Source organism: Cygnus atratus, chromosome 7, assembly GCF_013377495.2.
Source record: "Cygnus atratus isolate AKBS03 ecotype Queensland, Australia chromosome 7, CAtr_DNAZoo_HiC_assembly, whole genome shotgun sequence".
Classification (NCBI taxonomy): Eukaryota; Metazoa; Chordata; class Aves; order Anseriformes; family Anatidae; genus Cygnus; species Cygnus atratus.
The window spans coordinates 25,401,182-25,417,458 of record NC_066368.1 but is presented as its reverse complement, the minus strand read 5'-3'; the positions used below and the strand labels follow the sequence as shown (position 1 = coordinate 25,417,458).

General features: G+C 46.9%; 1 protein-coding gene across 1 annotated transcript in view; it reads left to right on the top strand.

The window, feature by feature from the left end:
• The window catches only part of LOC118246683 (hexokinase-1), a 35,917-nt gene that overhangs the window by 16,281 nt on the left and 3,359 nt on the right, over positions 1 to 16,277 (top strand). Inside the window, exons 5-16 of the mRNA XM_035544016.2 lie at positions 1,778 to 1,873; positions 3,155 to 3,254; positions 3,344 to 3,527; positions 4,069 to 4,224; positions 5,968 to 6,201; positions 8,008 to 8,312; positions 8,755 to 8,903; positions 9,006 to 9,125; positions 10,155 to 10,250; positions 11,225 to 11,324; positions 13,695 to 13,878; positions 16,090 to 16,245. Coding sequence (XP_035399909.1) covers positions 1,778 to 1,873; positions 3,155 to 3,254; positions 3,344 to 3,527; positions 4,069 to 4,224; positions 5,968 to 6,201; positions 8,008 to 8,312; positions 8,755 to 8,903; positions 9,006 to 9,125; positions 10,155 to 10,250; positions 11,225 to 11,324; positions 13,695 to 13,878; positions 16,090 to 16,245 — 1,880 coding nt within the window. The remainder of the gene's footprint in view (positions 1 to 1,777; positions 1,874 to 3,154; positions 3,255 to 3,343; positions 3,528 to 4,068; positions 4,225 to 5,967; positions 6,202 to 8,007; positions 8,313 to 8,754; positions 8,904 to 9,005; positions 9,126 to 10,154; positions 10,251 to 11,224; positions 11,325 to 13,694; positions 13,879 to 16,089; positions 16,246 to 16,277) is intronic.

The following is a 16,277-nucleotide window of genomic DNA, read 5'->3' as shown; positions in this document are numbered from 1 at the left end:
CCCACACTAAGCCCTAAGAGGTGGTGCAGTTAAAGCATTACCTGCTTTTCTGGCTGCTGGGGTTCTAGGTAGCCTGCTGCAACAGCTCCCAAGTGTTGTGCTGAGCAGGGCCAGGTGAGGCAATGGTTTTTATTGCATTTCATACGTCTTGAGCAATGCTGAAAGCTGAAGCCAAGGGTGCTTATTAGCTTGGGGTTTGAATGTGGTTCAGAGCAAAGAAGGGCCTTTTCCTGCATTAGTTCAGAAGAGATGAGTTCATTTTGGTGCAGCTTTGCAATCAGGCTGTGGGGTGTGGGAAGACCCCAGCAGAGCCGTGCTGGGGACGTAGGTGTGAAGGTGAGTTACCCTTGTTCAGCTGCATGAAATGGATGAACTAAGGCTCCTGTGGTGCAGGGGTGGAGGGGAGCACGTGGATGGGCTGGGGACACCCAAAGAGACTCAGAGAAAAGTGGTGGTAGAGCGGAGATGGAAAGAGAGACAGACAAGGGTGTCCTACGATAAGAAAGTTTTCTGAGAGTTTTCATGATATTTTAGGAGCTTGATGGTTTTCTGGGTTCTGTGGACTAGATTTTTTTTCCAGGTAGCTCTGGGGCTAAGGACTCTCCCGACCCAGAGGGTGAGCACTCACAGGACAAATGGTTGATTTTTAAGCTGAGATATGGACAAACATACACCTGGGCAACAGCTGCTTGTGCCTACAGGCCTCAACTTCTCTGGTTTTTAGCTTCTCAGACTCCTGTTGTGATGGGTGTGAATAATGTGGTGGGTATGAAAAGCTGAGCTGATCCCAGTCGTCCTTTCTCTCCTGTTGACTGCTGCCAATGCTCTTATCTTTATTTCAATATCACTGACTTATTTACTGAATGTTCTGAATGAGCTAGGCATCATCTGAATAGAAAAAAAATCAGACGTAGTCATTACATTGGGATATTTACAGGTTCTTTATGAATGGGAGTTTGCAGACAAGGAATTCAATACCAGGGTTTCCCTTCTATTTGATCCATGGTGTATGTCAGTTTTTTTACTGTAATCGTCTCACACCTGCTTTTTGCTTAGGTTCTTCTTCATTTAACTTTTAAATCTTGTTGTCTTGCCTTATTTTTATTTCTCTTCATCCTTTTCAGCATAGAAATTATTGTCATATTTAGACTTTTTGTCTAAGCCTTGGATATAGACCTTTTATACAAGTACATAGCCAATTAGATGTTAAATTTACACTGAATCCTGGCACTTAGCTTTTAGCACAGGTACCCACATGCATATTTAAGCATTTTAACCCTTGCTACGTTTCCAGTATTTCCATTTACCCTAACTCATAAGCATTATCTCACAGTGAAACAAGCCTGGCCGACTGGCACTCCAGGCAGTAAATGTGCAGCAGCTGGATGGCCATCACAGACAAGTCCTGGCCATACAAAAATCACGTCCCTTCCCTTTAGACAGTCCTGCACACTCAGCTTTTTATGAATGGAGCTAATTTCTGTGGCCCAACAGGATTAAATGGTTTTCCAAGAAAAGCCGTCAAGGAGTGGAAGGCATAAGAGTGGGCTGAAGATACAAAATATAAACAAAGTGTTTTGCTAGCAAGGAAGAGGAAAGAAAAACATGTTAACTGTAATGAGAATAAAGGACTCGGTCACTTCAGATTTGTTTTGGTAGGTCACATAAGAAAAGAGACCTGAAGATGATGTTGGAGTACAAAATCTTGTTTTTAAAGAAAAAAAAAAAATTGTCTTATAGTGGCAATGTATTGAGTATTGCTCTCTTTTTTTATCAGGGTGTTCTGATAACCTGGACGAAGCGCTTCAAAGCAAGTGGAGTGGAGGGAGCAGATGTTGTGAAGCTGCTTAACAAGGCGATCAAGAAACGTGGGGTAAATTGTACATTATTTATTTTTTTTTAACTCTGTCATAGCAAGCTTGAGGTTCTTTGCCAGAGAGCACCATTTACATCGCCAGCTTGGGCATGGGATGTGAGTGATGGTGCAGATCTGCTTTCTTGTGTGAAGATGGGGTGTTTTGCTCTTTGCTGGGGAAATGGAGTGATTGCAGGGTTGCTGTGGGGAAGCTGTGATTTTCCTTGTAGCACAAAACTACGTTCTGCTTTGGTGCTTGCAACTACAGCAATTTTATCACCCTCCGAACACTGAGAAAGTGCTGCCCGTCAGTGCCACAGCTATTCAGTGATACCTACGCCTCCCATTCCTGAGAAACTGCCTCTGATGGTCTGGGCTCTCCCCAGGAGCTCAGCTGAGCTGTGTAGCTGGCTCACTCGTGAGCAGGAGAGGAGCAGAGAGAAGAGAAGGGGGATTTCAGGCTCACTGAGCTGTGCTGCTCCCTGCAGTTTCTCTCTGCTGGTTTTATGGAGGATGAAGGTGACCAGGTTGCTGATTTAGGCAAATAAGAAGGCACTGAGCGTGAGATGGGAAGAATTTGGGCTTGTATGATTCTTCCAGCCAGGTGATATGTTGATTACTCAGCATCTAAATTTGTTGGAAACTGAGCAATATCTGCACAATTTGGGTAGCTGTGGATTTTTACATAAGCCTGAGTTTTACTGTCACCAAGTAGCATTACTGTAGTCAGTGACTGTGATCACGCTTAGTACCAGGCAGAGTAACACTGAAGACTCTAGAAAGGAATGGCTGCTTGTCACTTGGATAGCTTATTTAATTGCAGTATTTGCTTATGCACTTGTTATTAAAGTCTTAATTTGAAATAAACCAAAATGCTTTAAGTGAATTCTGTGAGATATTTGTTATCTCAGAACTATTTTCTATATTCATCTCCAAAAAATGGCATGAAATTACTCCATGATCTTCTAACTACATAGTTCCTCCCTCCTTCATGCATTCCCCTTCTCTTTCCCACTTAAGGGTGGTATGTGAGAGCGGGTCTTTGCCCTCTAGAAGTCATGCTGCAGCCGTTTGTTGGTTTTCCTGGTGCCTTAAGTCTGCTCTCCCTGCTCTGGCTTTATGGGATAGAGAAGTGGCAGATGGAGCAGGTGATATTTAAAAGTTGAGCTGTGGTATTCAGACAAATGATTCGTTTCCTGTTCTGGGGAAATTGGCGGGTATAAGCAAAGCGGTGATAAACACCAGCAGTGTTTTGCAGAGCAGCCATGTGGTACAAGTAACGTTTTGTTCCCCCACCAGGACTACGATGCAGACATCATGGCTGTTGTGAATGACACCGTCGGGACGATGATGACCTGTGGCTTCGATGACCAGCGTTGTGAAGTTGGCTTGATCATTGGTAACACACACTGCTGCAGCAGCGTGCATGTGGCTTTTTTCCCTTTGCCTGGCCTGTTTGCTTAGCACTTTCATGTCCTTTTCCTAAAGGCACTGGCACCAACGCCTGTTACATGGAGGAGATGCGGCACATAGACCTGGTGGAAGGGGATGAGGGCAGGATGTGCATTAACACGGAGTGGGGGGCCTTTGGAGATGACGGTTCACTAGAAGACATCAGGACCGAGTTCGACAGAGAGATCGACCGCGGATCCCTAAATCCTGGGAAGCAGCTGTGAGTGAGGCGGTTATTTATGAGCTCTCTGGCTTTTGCTGACATGTGGTATGATTCAGGAGAAATATTTGCTCTCACTGATGCTAGGGAATGGTGGCGTGGTCCAGGCAGAATCTCATTTTGCCTGCAGTTTGCTATCTGCTGGGAGGAGAGTGCTTGTTCCCTGTGCAGGCACCATGTCTGGTGACCAGGCAGCCCAGCTTGGACTGGAGTCGTTAGGCCACAAATGGTTTGCTCGTTGCTTCAAAATTTCTCCCTTAGCAGCCTTTTTCAGAGGAAAGGTTGCCACAGTCCCAGTTAGGGCTATTGATTTTTACTCTATCAGCTTTAGTTCACAACCTATCAACGTAGTCCTTCCTGGAGCCAGGCAATTAAAATTAACTCTTTCTGCTTTTGTGTACCATTCTCTTCTCCACTTATGTTATGAATTCAGCAGTTCAAGAAAGCTTGACTTTACCTGTGCTGGGGCAGGCATAAAGCTGGGCTCTGCCTCTTGGTGCTGCCTGACCCCTTGGGTGACTGCTGCTGCCCTCTCCTGCAGGTTTGAGAAGATGGTCAGCGGGCTGTACATGGGGGAGCTGGTGAGGCTCATCCTGGTGAAGATGGCCAAGGAGGGGCTGCTCTTTGAAGGGAGAATCACCCCTGAGCTTCTCACCAAAGGGAAGTTTGAGACAAAGCATGTTTCTGCCATAGAAAAGTGAGTACCTCTCTCCCCCCCTGCCTGGGTTCCAAATGACTCTGCCTGTTAATTTTCCAGCACTGTTTTTTTGCTTTGTGGAGGAATGTGCTGCATTGGAGGTAGCTGGCTCCATCCCGTGGGGTGTGTAACCAGCATGTGGGGATCCCCGGAAGGCAGCCAGCATCCTCTTCTCCAAGCCACCAGCTACTGTGAGCTGGGAGGTGGTAGGTTTCTCCTTCCCTCTGCTTTGGGAGACACTACCAGTCCCTGCAGCCGCAAGCTACGCACTGTGCTGCCACTCACTCTGCTTGCAAAAACCTAAAAGTTGCTAGCCTGCAGCTAAACGTGGGAGTGAATTGGCTTAGTGCCTCCTACCAAATACTTGTGTTGCTCCTTGCTGTATCCACGGGATCGCTGGGCAGAAAGAAAACAAGTGTGACAAGGCAGAGCATTCAGTCTCGTAGGCAGTGCTGGGCGCTGCGTGGCGACCTCTGAGCTATGTGCCAGTTGGTTCCTGACGGTGTCATCACCCTTTTGGTCAGCACTTACTGGCTCTGCCCCCTGCGGTTTTAAAATTCACATCACTAGGGTAGTTCATGCTGTGGGGATTGGGCCAGCTTTCCAATTTCAGAATTCAGTTATTGAGAGCAAAAGTTGACCTGAAATTCCACCTCATTCCCCAAAGAGCACTTTGGTTACAGCTAGGGAGCATGTTCCTGTGCCACTTCAAATTTCTGGCTGATGCTAGCAAGATGCAAGAATCCTTAAAAAAAAGATGTGTGGGAGTGCAGTTAGTGATGGCAAGATATACACCTTCCGTTTTTGTCTTGGAAATGACTGAGCGGTACGCGAGTAAGTTTTGCCAGAAACTTTGCTCTCAGCCTGGGTGCTAACGTGGGAAAACTGAGTGCAAGAGGCAGAAAGTCAGGGAGGCTGTAAAAGCCTGAAAAGAGGGCCATTAGGATGAAATCACTTTGGCAACCCTTGCTCAGGATTTTGTTTTTCACACTGAGCTTAATTTACTGAGACCTGGGAGCGGGATTAGCTGCACGCTCGGGTCTGTGCTGAATTGTGGGGCTAGTGCTTCCTGCTCTGGAGAGGAGAAGCTGCTTGAAGTCTAATGCATCAGTGTGATTAAAAAGCATTTAATTCCTCCAGGTCTGTAAAAATGCTTAGAGGAGTCACTGCTGACTTCCTTGGGGTGTGCTGAAGGAGCTGTCATGGGATCTGCTCCTGGGAGATGCCCCAGTACAGCAGGACAGGGCCAGTCCCAAGCTTTGTGCCTGTGCTTTTGGGGTACAGGAACCTCTCTCGGTATGAGATTTGATCTTACCATCTAACACAACTGAAACGTGCTCTGTTGGAGAGAGAAGTGTATGTGATTATTGTTTGATAGGTTTCTGGTGACATGATAAACCTGTTGCCCAGTGGGAAAGGAACGTGAAGAAGGCAGGATGCTGAGTACAGATGGAGGAATCCCAGCCAGAGTGTGGCTGCTACAGTAGCTGAAATGGTATATTTTGGAGGTGGCACGTTTGCACCAGGCTTTAATGGACAGCTATTTCTATCTGTGAATGAATGAATATTTAGAGCATTTTGTTCTAAACCTCATAAAGCCTCTCAGTCCAGATCTCTAAGAAATTTTCTTTCTAACCCCTTTCTCAAACCCCATGCAGGGACATTCGTGCTTGGATGTGTCTCAACCCTGCATTTTATAGCTCCCCCCCTCTAAGGAGTTCCTTTACCGCCCTGTCTTTGTAGGAGCAAAGAAGGTTTGAACAAAGCCAAAGAAATCTTAACCCGCCTGGGGGTGGAGCCGTCCCACGAGGACTGCGTGGCGGTCCAGCACGTCTGCACCATCGTGTCCTTCCGCTCGGCCAACCTGGTGGCCTCCACGCTGGGCGCCATCCTCAACCAGCTGCGGGACAACAAGGGGGTCGGCCGCCTCCGCACCACCGTGGGGGTCGATGGCTCCCTCTACAAGATGCATCCACAGTGAGTCCCCCGGCTCCTGCTGTTAGCACACTGTTGTGGTTTAGCCCGGCTGGCAGCCAAACACCACACAGCCGTTCGCTCACCCTCCCCCCTCCCTCTCCGGGATGGGGGAGAGAAACGGGAAAGTGAAGCCTGTGAGTTGAGATAAGGACAGTTTATTAAGACAGGGAAAATAATAACAATAATAATAATAATAATAATAATAATAGTAATAATGTGTACAAAGTGATGCACAATGCAATTGCTCACCACCCGCTGACCGATGCCCAGCCTATCCCCGAGCAGCCGGCCCCCCCACCCCGGCTAGCCACCCCTATATATTGTTCAGCATGACGTCAGATGGTATGGAATACCCCTTTGGCCAGTTTGGGTCAGCTGTCCTGGGTCTGTCCCCTCCCAGCTCCTGCTGCACCCCCAGCCTGCTCGCTAGCAGGACAGAGCGAGAAGCTGAAAAGTCCTTGGCTTGGTGTAAGCATTGCTCTACAACAATTAAAACATCAGCATGTTATCAGCGCTCTTCTCATCCTAATCCAAAACATAGCACCCTGCCAGCTACTAGGAGGAAAATTAACTCTGTCCTACCTGAAACCAGGACACACACACACACGCAACAGAAAAAAAAAACACAACAAAACAACCCAAACCCTGAAGTAATTGGATACCAGTGAAAACTATGGTGGTCTCTGAGTACACGTTCTTTCAGAGGGTCTCCTCTCGGAAGGAGACTTTCTTGGTACAAAATACAAATCTGTGTACATGGATTTGGTTTTGATGGGACCTGCAGATGTTTGGGAGCAGTTGCTTTATTTAATTTTAATTTTATTTAGTAAATAGTAGCTGGTAGTAATGACTTTTCAGTCTCAGCTGTAGGATTTATCTCTAGGTATAGAAGGGAAACAGCAGCACAGCGTACAGGACATATCTGCGTTCAGCTCTGGGGCTCCCAGCACAAGAAGGACACAGAAGTATTAGAATGAGTCCTGAGGAGGCCACAAAGATGCTCAGAGTGCTGGAGCACCTCTCCTGTGAATACAGGCTGAGGGAATTGGTTGAGTCAGTTGAGTTCAGCCTGGAGTAGAGAAGGCAGCGTTCAAGGCCAGGCTGGATGGGGCTTTGGGCAGCCTGGGCTGGTAGGAAGGGTCCCTGCACATGGCAGGGGGTTGGAATTAGATGGTCTTTAAGGTCCCTTCCAACCCAAACCGTTCTATGATTCTGCCTTGGTATTGGGGCTGGCAGGGAGGACTGAGTGTTGTTTATGGGGAAATTTATGAAAGAACAAAACCACGTAGCATTTAATTTTCAGTTTGCCACTATTTTATTAAAAAAAAATCAACAAAAAACATTTTCATTAATTAAGGAAAAACATAGCATTTGGGAAGCAAAAACCGTTTCCAGGAATACTATTTTGACTAACTTTTCTAGATGGTCAGGTCTGGGGTGTGTTAAGATAACATACATGGGCAATTTTTATTTCTGAACCGTTTCCCCACACCATCTAAAGGACGGCTGAGGACCCTCAGAGGGGATTGGAGCAGTGCCAGAGCCAGGGGCTTTCTTCCATCTAGGGTCAGGTTCAGGGGATGAGACTCTGAGTGCTCTGCCCTGTTTTTTGCTGACTTTTCTTAGGAATTTATGGGAAAAGAGGCTGTAAGGAAGAGCTGCTCTTCCCTGGCAGTTTAATGCTTGGGAGGCCATAGCTAGCTCAGGCTGGTGAGGCTCCTTGCTCCCCTTGCAGTCAGTCAGTGAGGTTTTGGGGGGCCGTGGGGGAGGCAACGCAGACGGTGGACGTGCAGCCTCTCCCTGCAGGTACGCTCGGCGCTTGCACAAAACCACCCGGCGCCTGGTGCCTGACTCGGACGTGCGGTTCCTGCTGTCGGAGAGCGGCAGCGGGAAGGGGGCGGCGATGGTGACGGCAGTGGCGTACCGGCTGTCGGAGCAGCACCGGCTCATCGACGAGACGCTGGCTGAGTTCAAGCTCACTCACGAGCAGCTGCTGCAGGTGAAGAAGAGGATGAGGATGGAGATGGAAGCAGGCCTGAAGAAGAAGAGTCACGAGACTGCCAAAGTGAAAATGCTGCCCACCTTTGTCCGCAGCACACCGGATGGGACAGGTACAGAGCTGATCTGGTGTAAAGAAAGGGGAGACTCCTGAGCTGTGCTAAGGAGGAAATCCCAGCTCTGGGCAGGGCAGACACTCCAGCCCCATTTCATTGCCTCTGGGTGCAAGCAAGCTGTGGCCCAGGGGAAGAAGACCACAGCTAGGCTAATGACCCAAACCCACCTGAACCCTGCCCACACAACCTGGGCAGTTCTTTGTGTTTCAGGGTGGCCAGCTAACTGTGATACTTTCTCGCAGTGAAAACAAGGAGCAGTTCCATTGGGTCCTCTTTCCCTCATTGATTTAAACAAACAAACAAAAAAAACAACCCAAAACAGCAACAACAACACAAAAGCAAACAAAAAACACAAACAAAAAAAAGTCTGGAATAATTAGAGCAGCACCTAATATCTTCACCTGATGGATTCTTTAAATACACACGTATTCTTTTACAGAGAACGGTGACTTTCTGGCACTTGATCTTGGAGGGACAAACTTTAGAGTTTTGCTGGTGAAAATTCGCAGTGGTAAAAGGAGAACAGTTGAAATGCACAACAAGATCTATGCAATTCCTATAGAGGTGATGCAGGGAACGGGAGAAGAGGTGAGTATCTGTGCTTCTCTTCTGTAGCACTGCTGCTTTTGAAATACTTTTTTAAGAGCAGTGTAATGTACAACTTCAAACGCATGACTTTTCTCTTTAAAGCTGTTCGATCACATCGTTACCTGCATTTCTGACTTCCTGGATTATATGGGAATAAAAGGTGCACGGCTTCCTCTCGGCTTCACGTTTTCCTTCCCTTGCAAGCAGACCAGTCTAGATGCTGTAAGTTCATTAGTATTTTTTAAATCTGCTTTTGTGCTTATGCTAGGTTGTATTTCTCTGCCTTCATATCACCTACCCGACACTTATAGGCAGGTCATGTGAGGGGAGGGTTCATGCTCTGACCCTGACCAGTACAGCTTGTCCTATAAACAGCTCCTTTAAAGGTAGCAATGCAAGTGCTGGTTGGTCCGTGGCTGTGACAGATGAGAGCATTTACAGTTTCCGTGGTGGTGATAGGCCCTTTTTAATGTAACATGTTTTTTTCCAATCATATAAACCTGCCGGACTGTGATACTGCCCTGGTTTCATGAGTGATAAGCACAAGCTGGGTCTGTCCTTCCCTGCTGCCAGCGCCTGGTCCCAGGCTGATCTGGTTTTGCTGGATGGAGTGGATGAACCAGGAACTGCCGGAACCTATAACATGTCCCTGTCAGCGTATCCTTGTTTTCTTGGCTCGCCTGTTTAACTCCTTCACTGCCATGCATCTTCACCAATTCCATCTGTGCAGCTGTTAATAATATCTGGTCTACTTAGCACTTTCTTTGTAAATAGATATCTTTTCTTTCACACTTTTTATTTTTGAGTTTGTTGCATTGCTACAGTTTAGGCAGTAGTGCTGTCTCCTGGTGATGTGGCTTTTTAGTGAGCTGCATTTTCAAAAAAAAATAGTTTTTCAGTCTTGAACTATGGTATCTGAAGTTTTCCGTTTTTTTTTTTTTTGATTTGTTTTTATTTTCTGTCTTTCAGCATGATGCAGAATGGTTCACTCATTAGCAAGTGTTTCTGTCTTGGAAATCTGGAGACTAAGCATGATTAGTTTTAGATGCAAATTCCAGAGATATATATAGAGAGATTTCTTTTTATAAAGTCTTCTGTATAACTACACACTAAAGCATTTTAAATTTCAAGTGTAGATGCAAGGAAGTTATTAGATACAGTTACTCAGCGATGCTTCCTTAGAGGGTTATAGGATATGGGGCATTTTGTAGTGTATCGAGAAAAGTGATAACCTATTTGCTTTCTTTTTAGGGTATCCTCCTCAACTGGACAAAAGGCTTCAAGGCTACAGACTGTGAGGGAGAAGATGTGGTGTATTTGCTTAGAGAAGGAATTAAAAGAAGAGAGGTGATTATTATTATTTTTCCTCCTTCCTCTTGTTCCTCCCCTGCAGAGTTTACAGACCTCATGGGTCAGGCTGGCTCCCTCTTGTGGGGTTAGCGTGCCTCGAGGAAACGGGCTGGGCCTCCTGTCCTACACAGGTGTTTGTCTTGCAGCAGGTCCAGATACAGCAGTCCCTGATGGCTTGTGGCTGTACTGGCTCTGGTGCTGGCACGTAGCCCAGTCACAACCCAGTAGTAGGATGGTCTAGAGGGTATGCAGCAGAAATGGGAGAGTTCAGCCACCAAACTGAAATTGCTACTCAAAATGAGCCATGCTGGAGATTTTTTCTTCACTCTTTTTTTTTTTTTTCCCCCCAGAGGCTTCTGAATTTGCTAAATTTGGCAGACCTTCCCAAGCACTTTTCAAACCCTGTGGCAATTGTCACTGCATTAGAGCATGGAGAAAGCAGGAATTTCCAATGTAGTGATTGTAAGAAGGCTTCTCAGTGCACCCTAAATGACAGTTCCCTCCTCACCCCCAGCTCTTGTTCTTGAAAAAGTCTTAAGCAGCTTAATTGAAACTTTCTAGGAAAGGAGGAAAAACAGCCAGAGGAGAGCTTAAGTTTAACAGAATTTTATCAGTAAATGTTGCTGTATTTGCTACTGCACTGCTGTAATACAGAATGGCGATAGATCTCTACTGTGTACTTACATGAAAGATCTGTTCTTAAGTACGCCTAAGCCAATGAGAACAGACAGGAATATACCTTCTACTGCTGCCATAGTCCTGTAGTAGGTAAAGCATGCAAGGAGCCTTAGCTACCTGCTGGTACGTTAACTTCTCATTTCTGCACAGGTAAACCTGGGCCAGTACTTCCAGTTGTTTGTTCTTGGTGTGTTTTGACAGTGACCCTTTGTTGTGTTCCTTTTGTGTCCCCTTTGGTGTTAGGGGTGGCTCCAAACCCAGAGTTCTCACTGTTTTATTTTTCTCTTCCAAAGGAGTTTGACTTGGATGTGGTGGCTGTGGTGAATGATACGGTGGGCACGATGATGACTTGTGCTTATGAAGACCCAAACTGTGAAATTGGACTCATTGTGGGTATGTGTTAGAAATGCTTTTCATTTGGCACTTTTTTTTTTAAATTAAACAGCATGCAGACACCTGTCTGTATTCTCATGGAGCTGTCCCTGTGCTTACCCAAAAATAGAGCTAGGGTGTCCAGAAGTGAAAGATTCTGAGATTAACAGCTATACCTTCAGAAGCAAGCCGTGTGAAGGAGTTGAGCAAAATTCAACAGCCAGCTTGGTTCTGTGCTTGATCATTTGAGATGTCCACAGGCTATAATGCTGAACAAAGCCTGCCTGTTTTAACTGAGAAGATGCTGTGCTGCTTGGGAATTGAGCAAACTTGAGCTCGGGTAGTTTTATCAGCTCCTGGAGTATTTGTTAGTTTAACCCATAAGCGTTTCCCTGCCTGGGTGTTCAGGTGGCCCACAGTTTGCCTTGAGCATGTGGTCTCTCAGAATAAACTTGTAATGCACAGCCACAATTCTTGAATAGCATGCAATGGAAAGATCTGATAGACAAAGTGCAGCAGCTAACAGCTTCCTTCCCAGCAGTGAAACACCTGAAATAATTCCACAGGTGACTGCTGATGCCTCTGCAAAATCTATGCCTGGGATTTGACAGTCCCTGTAGCATGGGTGCTGTGAATTCTCAGAGCTCTCCAGAGAAAGGAGTTTGCTGGGCTTTGCCAGATGAGAAAGAGAAGGAAGGGGACAAGGCTTCTGTGAGCTTAAATAACATTTTCAGTTGCAAAGTGACTTGTAGGAAAATGAAACGCCACCAATTTCTCCTTCAGACAGTTGGAAAACGTCCAGGATGAGTCAGCACAGCACAGTGTGGGTAGGGAGCCGTGTCTGTGAGCTCCCTTGTTGACATGCTTTCGGTGAGAGTTCCCTGCAGGAAGGGCAGCATGTCCTTGGGATGCTGATAGCATCCTCTGACTGTCTGCTGCAGCCCTGCCTCATTCGGTGGCCTGGGTACATCTGGGATAAGGAAAGCAAATGCCCCAGGGCTCTAACAACTCCCTCTCCCCCGCTGAGATTGCCTTGGCTGCTCTGATGGCTTGCTCTCCCAAGCTGCCCTGCTCTCTGCAGTGCAGGGAGCTGGGTGAACTGTCCTGCTGCTGCTTGTCAGGCAATAATATTCTCGCAGGGGTGAGTTCACATCGTGCTGTCTCGTCTGCTTGGCACCGCTTCTCCTCCTGGGAGAACCGATGCTTTGAGTCTCCCCTGCTGCATGCTTTGGAAACTGCCACAGATGAGGCTGGGTCCCTGCTGGCAACAGGAGATATCTAAAAGTCTGTCAGCCTAACAGGCTGTATTTAATGGCCATTCACATAGTCAGGAAGCCTTTAGCTCATTCTGGACCGTGAGACTTGGAGGCTGGCCAGTGCTGACAGTTCACACTGGGTCTGGTCCACCTTGCTCCTGCAAGTCTTGGTCTCTGTCTGCCAGCCCAGGCTTTTCCCCAAGACCCTGTGCTGAGTCTCAGCTTGGCTGCAGCAGGGGAGAACTGTGGGAGGACCGACTTTTGCTCAGGTTGTATCGATATATCACCTAGTGATCACAAAGTAAAACACGCTTGCCAGTATAATTTGTGCAGAACCTGTGATGCAGGACTCACGTGATAGTTTCCTAGGCAACTTCACGAAGTCTTGTGCCCCGGGTAGTAGCAAATCTGCCTCTCTTTGCTAACAAAGCTCTGCTTCCTAAGACTTAGTGCCCATGGAGCACTTGGTAATTACCACAATCCTTAGGATTCCCTTTTAGCAGAGTCAAATATGGCATCATCTCAATGTGGAAGTTACCTGCCTCCCCGAAAAACAATAGAAACAATTGAATTTTGTGCATCATAAAAACAAACGAACTAAAAAATGCCCTGCCATTAGCCAGCAAAATCCCTGGGTTTTTCTTTGCCTGATGCCTCAAATCTTCCTGAGGTTTTCACTTCAATAATTTTTCCCCTGAACTTTGAAGGTCTGTGGGCTTTGTGGAAGGTGACTCCTAACTACAGAAACTTCAGATTTCATCTGGCTGCTTGCTGTGGTTTTGGGTTCAAAAACACTTGGAGGTCAGCGTGCTGAAAATGCCATGCTGCTGGTCCCCCCGTAACATGGGACCCTCAGCCCAGCCAGCCTGGATGAGCCTCTGCTGCTCTGAGCCATGCTGGGCAGTGTGCCACAGCTTCCCTATAATGCACTAATATTCTCCCTTAGTTTAGGATTATCAAAGTATTTTTTTGTTTGTTTTTCCTTTGTGACTTTTGGAATTGACTTCATCATTCAGAAAAAGCACCTTCAAGATCCACCAGAAGGTTTTGTCAGGACTGTTCTTGCGCCAGTGTTTTGTTCAAAAAAAAAAAAAAGTACAAAACCCACAGAAATTTCACTGTTTTCTCTTTTCAGGAACTGGCAGCAATGCCTGTTACATGGAAGAGATGAGAAACATAGAGATGGTGGATGGTGAGCAAGGACGGATGTGTGTGAACATGGAGTGGGGAGCGTTCGGGGATAATGGATGCCTGGACGATATCAGGACAATATATGACAAAGCGGTTGATGACTTTTCACTAAATGCTGGAAAGCAAAGGTACTGTGAGATAAATGCTGTGCTAAGAATAAGCCAGGCTGCCTCAAATGTTTTTGAGAGAATTGGATTTCTCCCCTTCTCAGAAGGGAGAGATTAAGAGTGGAAAACGAATGCAGCCTTTCTGTCCTGTGGGATTTCCCTCCTCTGTGCCTCTGGTTGCTTCTTTTTTTCTAGTTTCCCAAAGGACAAACATCCATGATCTTCTCTTTCTGCTTTCTCTTCTATATGAGCAATGAATGTCTTTATCGTTGTCTGGCTGTTTTGCAGCCGTTCATTTAGCTACAGCCAAATTCCTCTGCCAGTCTTTTGGGTAGACAGAGCTGTTGTGGCCACTGAGCATCTGCCCAGAGCTTGTTTGCAACAGGGTTTTTGGTGAGAACTTCAGGAGGATTTAAATTAGTAAAATATCCTTTTTCTCATCCCATGTTGTACTTAAATGTTTAAGATGGCTTGTCATTCCTATGCTCTTGGTCTCAGTTTAATCTCTTTTAGCTGAGTTCTCTTTGTTCAAGGGCTCTGCCTCTTGAAATCCTCAGCCTAGACCTGCAGGCATGGTTGGAGCTCAGAGCTGGTCACTGTAAAGCAGTTGCAGCCAGCTCTTAATCAGGCAATATTCTGGATGACGTGCCACATCAGAGGACCTGCCTTTCTTGGCCCTGGAGGATGGATCCCATTATCCCATTTCGCGAACCCAGCTCTTGTGTGAGCAAGTGCTTCCCTGCCCCCATGAAGAAAGAGCTGACAAGGAGATGGACCCTGCACAACGCTCCTGGTCTGAGGCTGCTGCATGCCCAGACTGCAATTTTTCATAATTTCTCTGCTTTGACACGGGGGCAGTGAAGCTATTAAGGAAGTTATGTGACTCCATCAAATCTGCCTGGAAACCTGGGGGATGCAGGCAAGTTGGCAGCTCCCTTGGGAAGCTCTTTAGGGTTTAGGGCACAAACAGATGCAGAGAGGCGGATGCTGAGCAAGCCTGATGCAGCAGTAGGGTTGGCATGCAGTAAGCAGCTAAAGGCAGAAGGGGAAACTGCCAAGGGGAATAATTTATTCCAGAAGAAGTTAGGCACTCGAGAGGGAAGGCGCTTGCTGGGTACAAGCCTGAGAGAGTTCATGGTATTAAATGGACTGCGTGGCTTGCTTCCAGGTGGCTGGTGTGCTGGGCTCAGCTCAGTCCAGGGCAGAAACCCTGCTCAGAGCTCCAGGAGGTGAAATAAAGGATGCGTGGCTGAATGAACTTTTCAGTAAATGAGAAAGTGTTCAGCTCTTGTTGCTGAGGGCACAGCTCGGTCATGGACCACAGAATGCCCCTTTCAAACCAGAATGGTGCTGGAGGAGAAGGGGGGCGAAGCAGACTCCTGCTCTTAGCATGGGGCTGCCCTGTGCCAGCGCTGAGCACCCCTTGGTGCGTGCCAGGAAGAGATCTGCAGGTGGAAAATATCCCTCTCTTGCCTGGGGAAAGCCTGCCAGTGGAAAACTCAGGTTCTGTGTGCAAAGTGAGGTCAAGAGGGGTTCAAAACACTCTGGTTCCTCCCTGTGGCTTTTGGGCTGTTATTTCCCTGCTGGGAACCAGGTGCTGGAATTAACCGAAAAGCACAAACCAACCCCAATCCCCTGGATTGCTTGTCTACAGGTCAGTGGTCCTGGGAACGTGCTGAACATACTTCTTCACATTCATTTATTTATTTTTAATTTCCACAGGGTGCTTTGCAGCACAGGACTCACTTAAGAACTCTGCACTCCAAGTGCCTGTAACTTGTGCTTTTCCTGTAATTTTCCTGCATGGAGCCACTGAGCTTTTTCTGTTCAAGGCCTCAGCCAGGGTTTGAGAGGACTCCCAAACGCTGGGCAGTGGAGACTGGGTTCTGCTCAGGGCTGTTGCTGAGGGATGCACAGCAAACTTACTTTCAACCAGGCAACAGGTTTTCATTTCTCCTCTTTGGCAGAAATAGCAGCCATCATCAGCAACTGCCTACCTGGGGGGAAATGGTAGTGAGGAGTACGTGAGGTATTTGTAGACGGACTCGCAAGGTTTTCCACTGCTTTTTCTTGCCCAATTCTTGTAATAAATGGCCATTCTTTATAAATCACTTTGCATATTGCATGTCCCCAGCATGTGCAGGCAGGACATCTAGCTGATATGCAGCTGCAGTGCCACTTTTGCAAGTATGAGCTGTGTCCTCTGAGCTGTGCTGCTGTCTTCCATTGCAGGTACGAGAAAATGATCAGTGGGATGTACCTGGGGGAAATAGTCCGCAATATTTTGATCGACTTCACCAAGCGGGGGTTCCTGTTCAGAGGCCAGATTTCAGAGACGTTGAAGACCAGGCATATCTTTGAAACCAAGTTCCTTTCACAGATCGAGAGGTAAGAGAGCATGGGAGGCTGTTCAGAGTGAA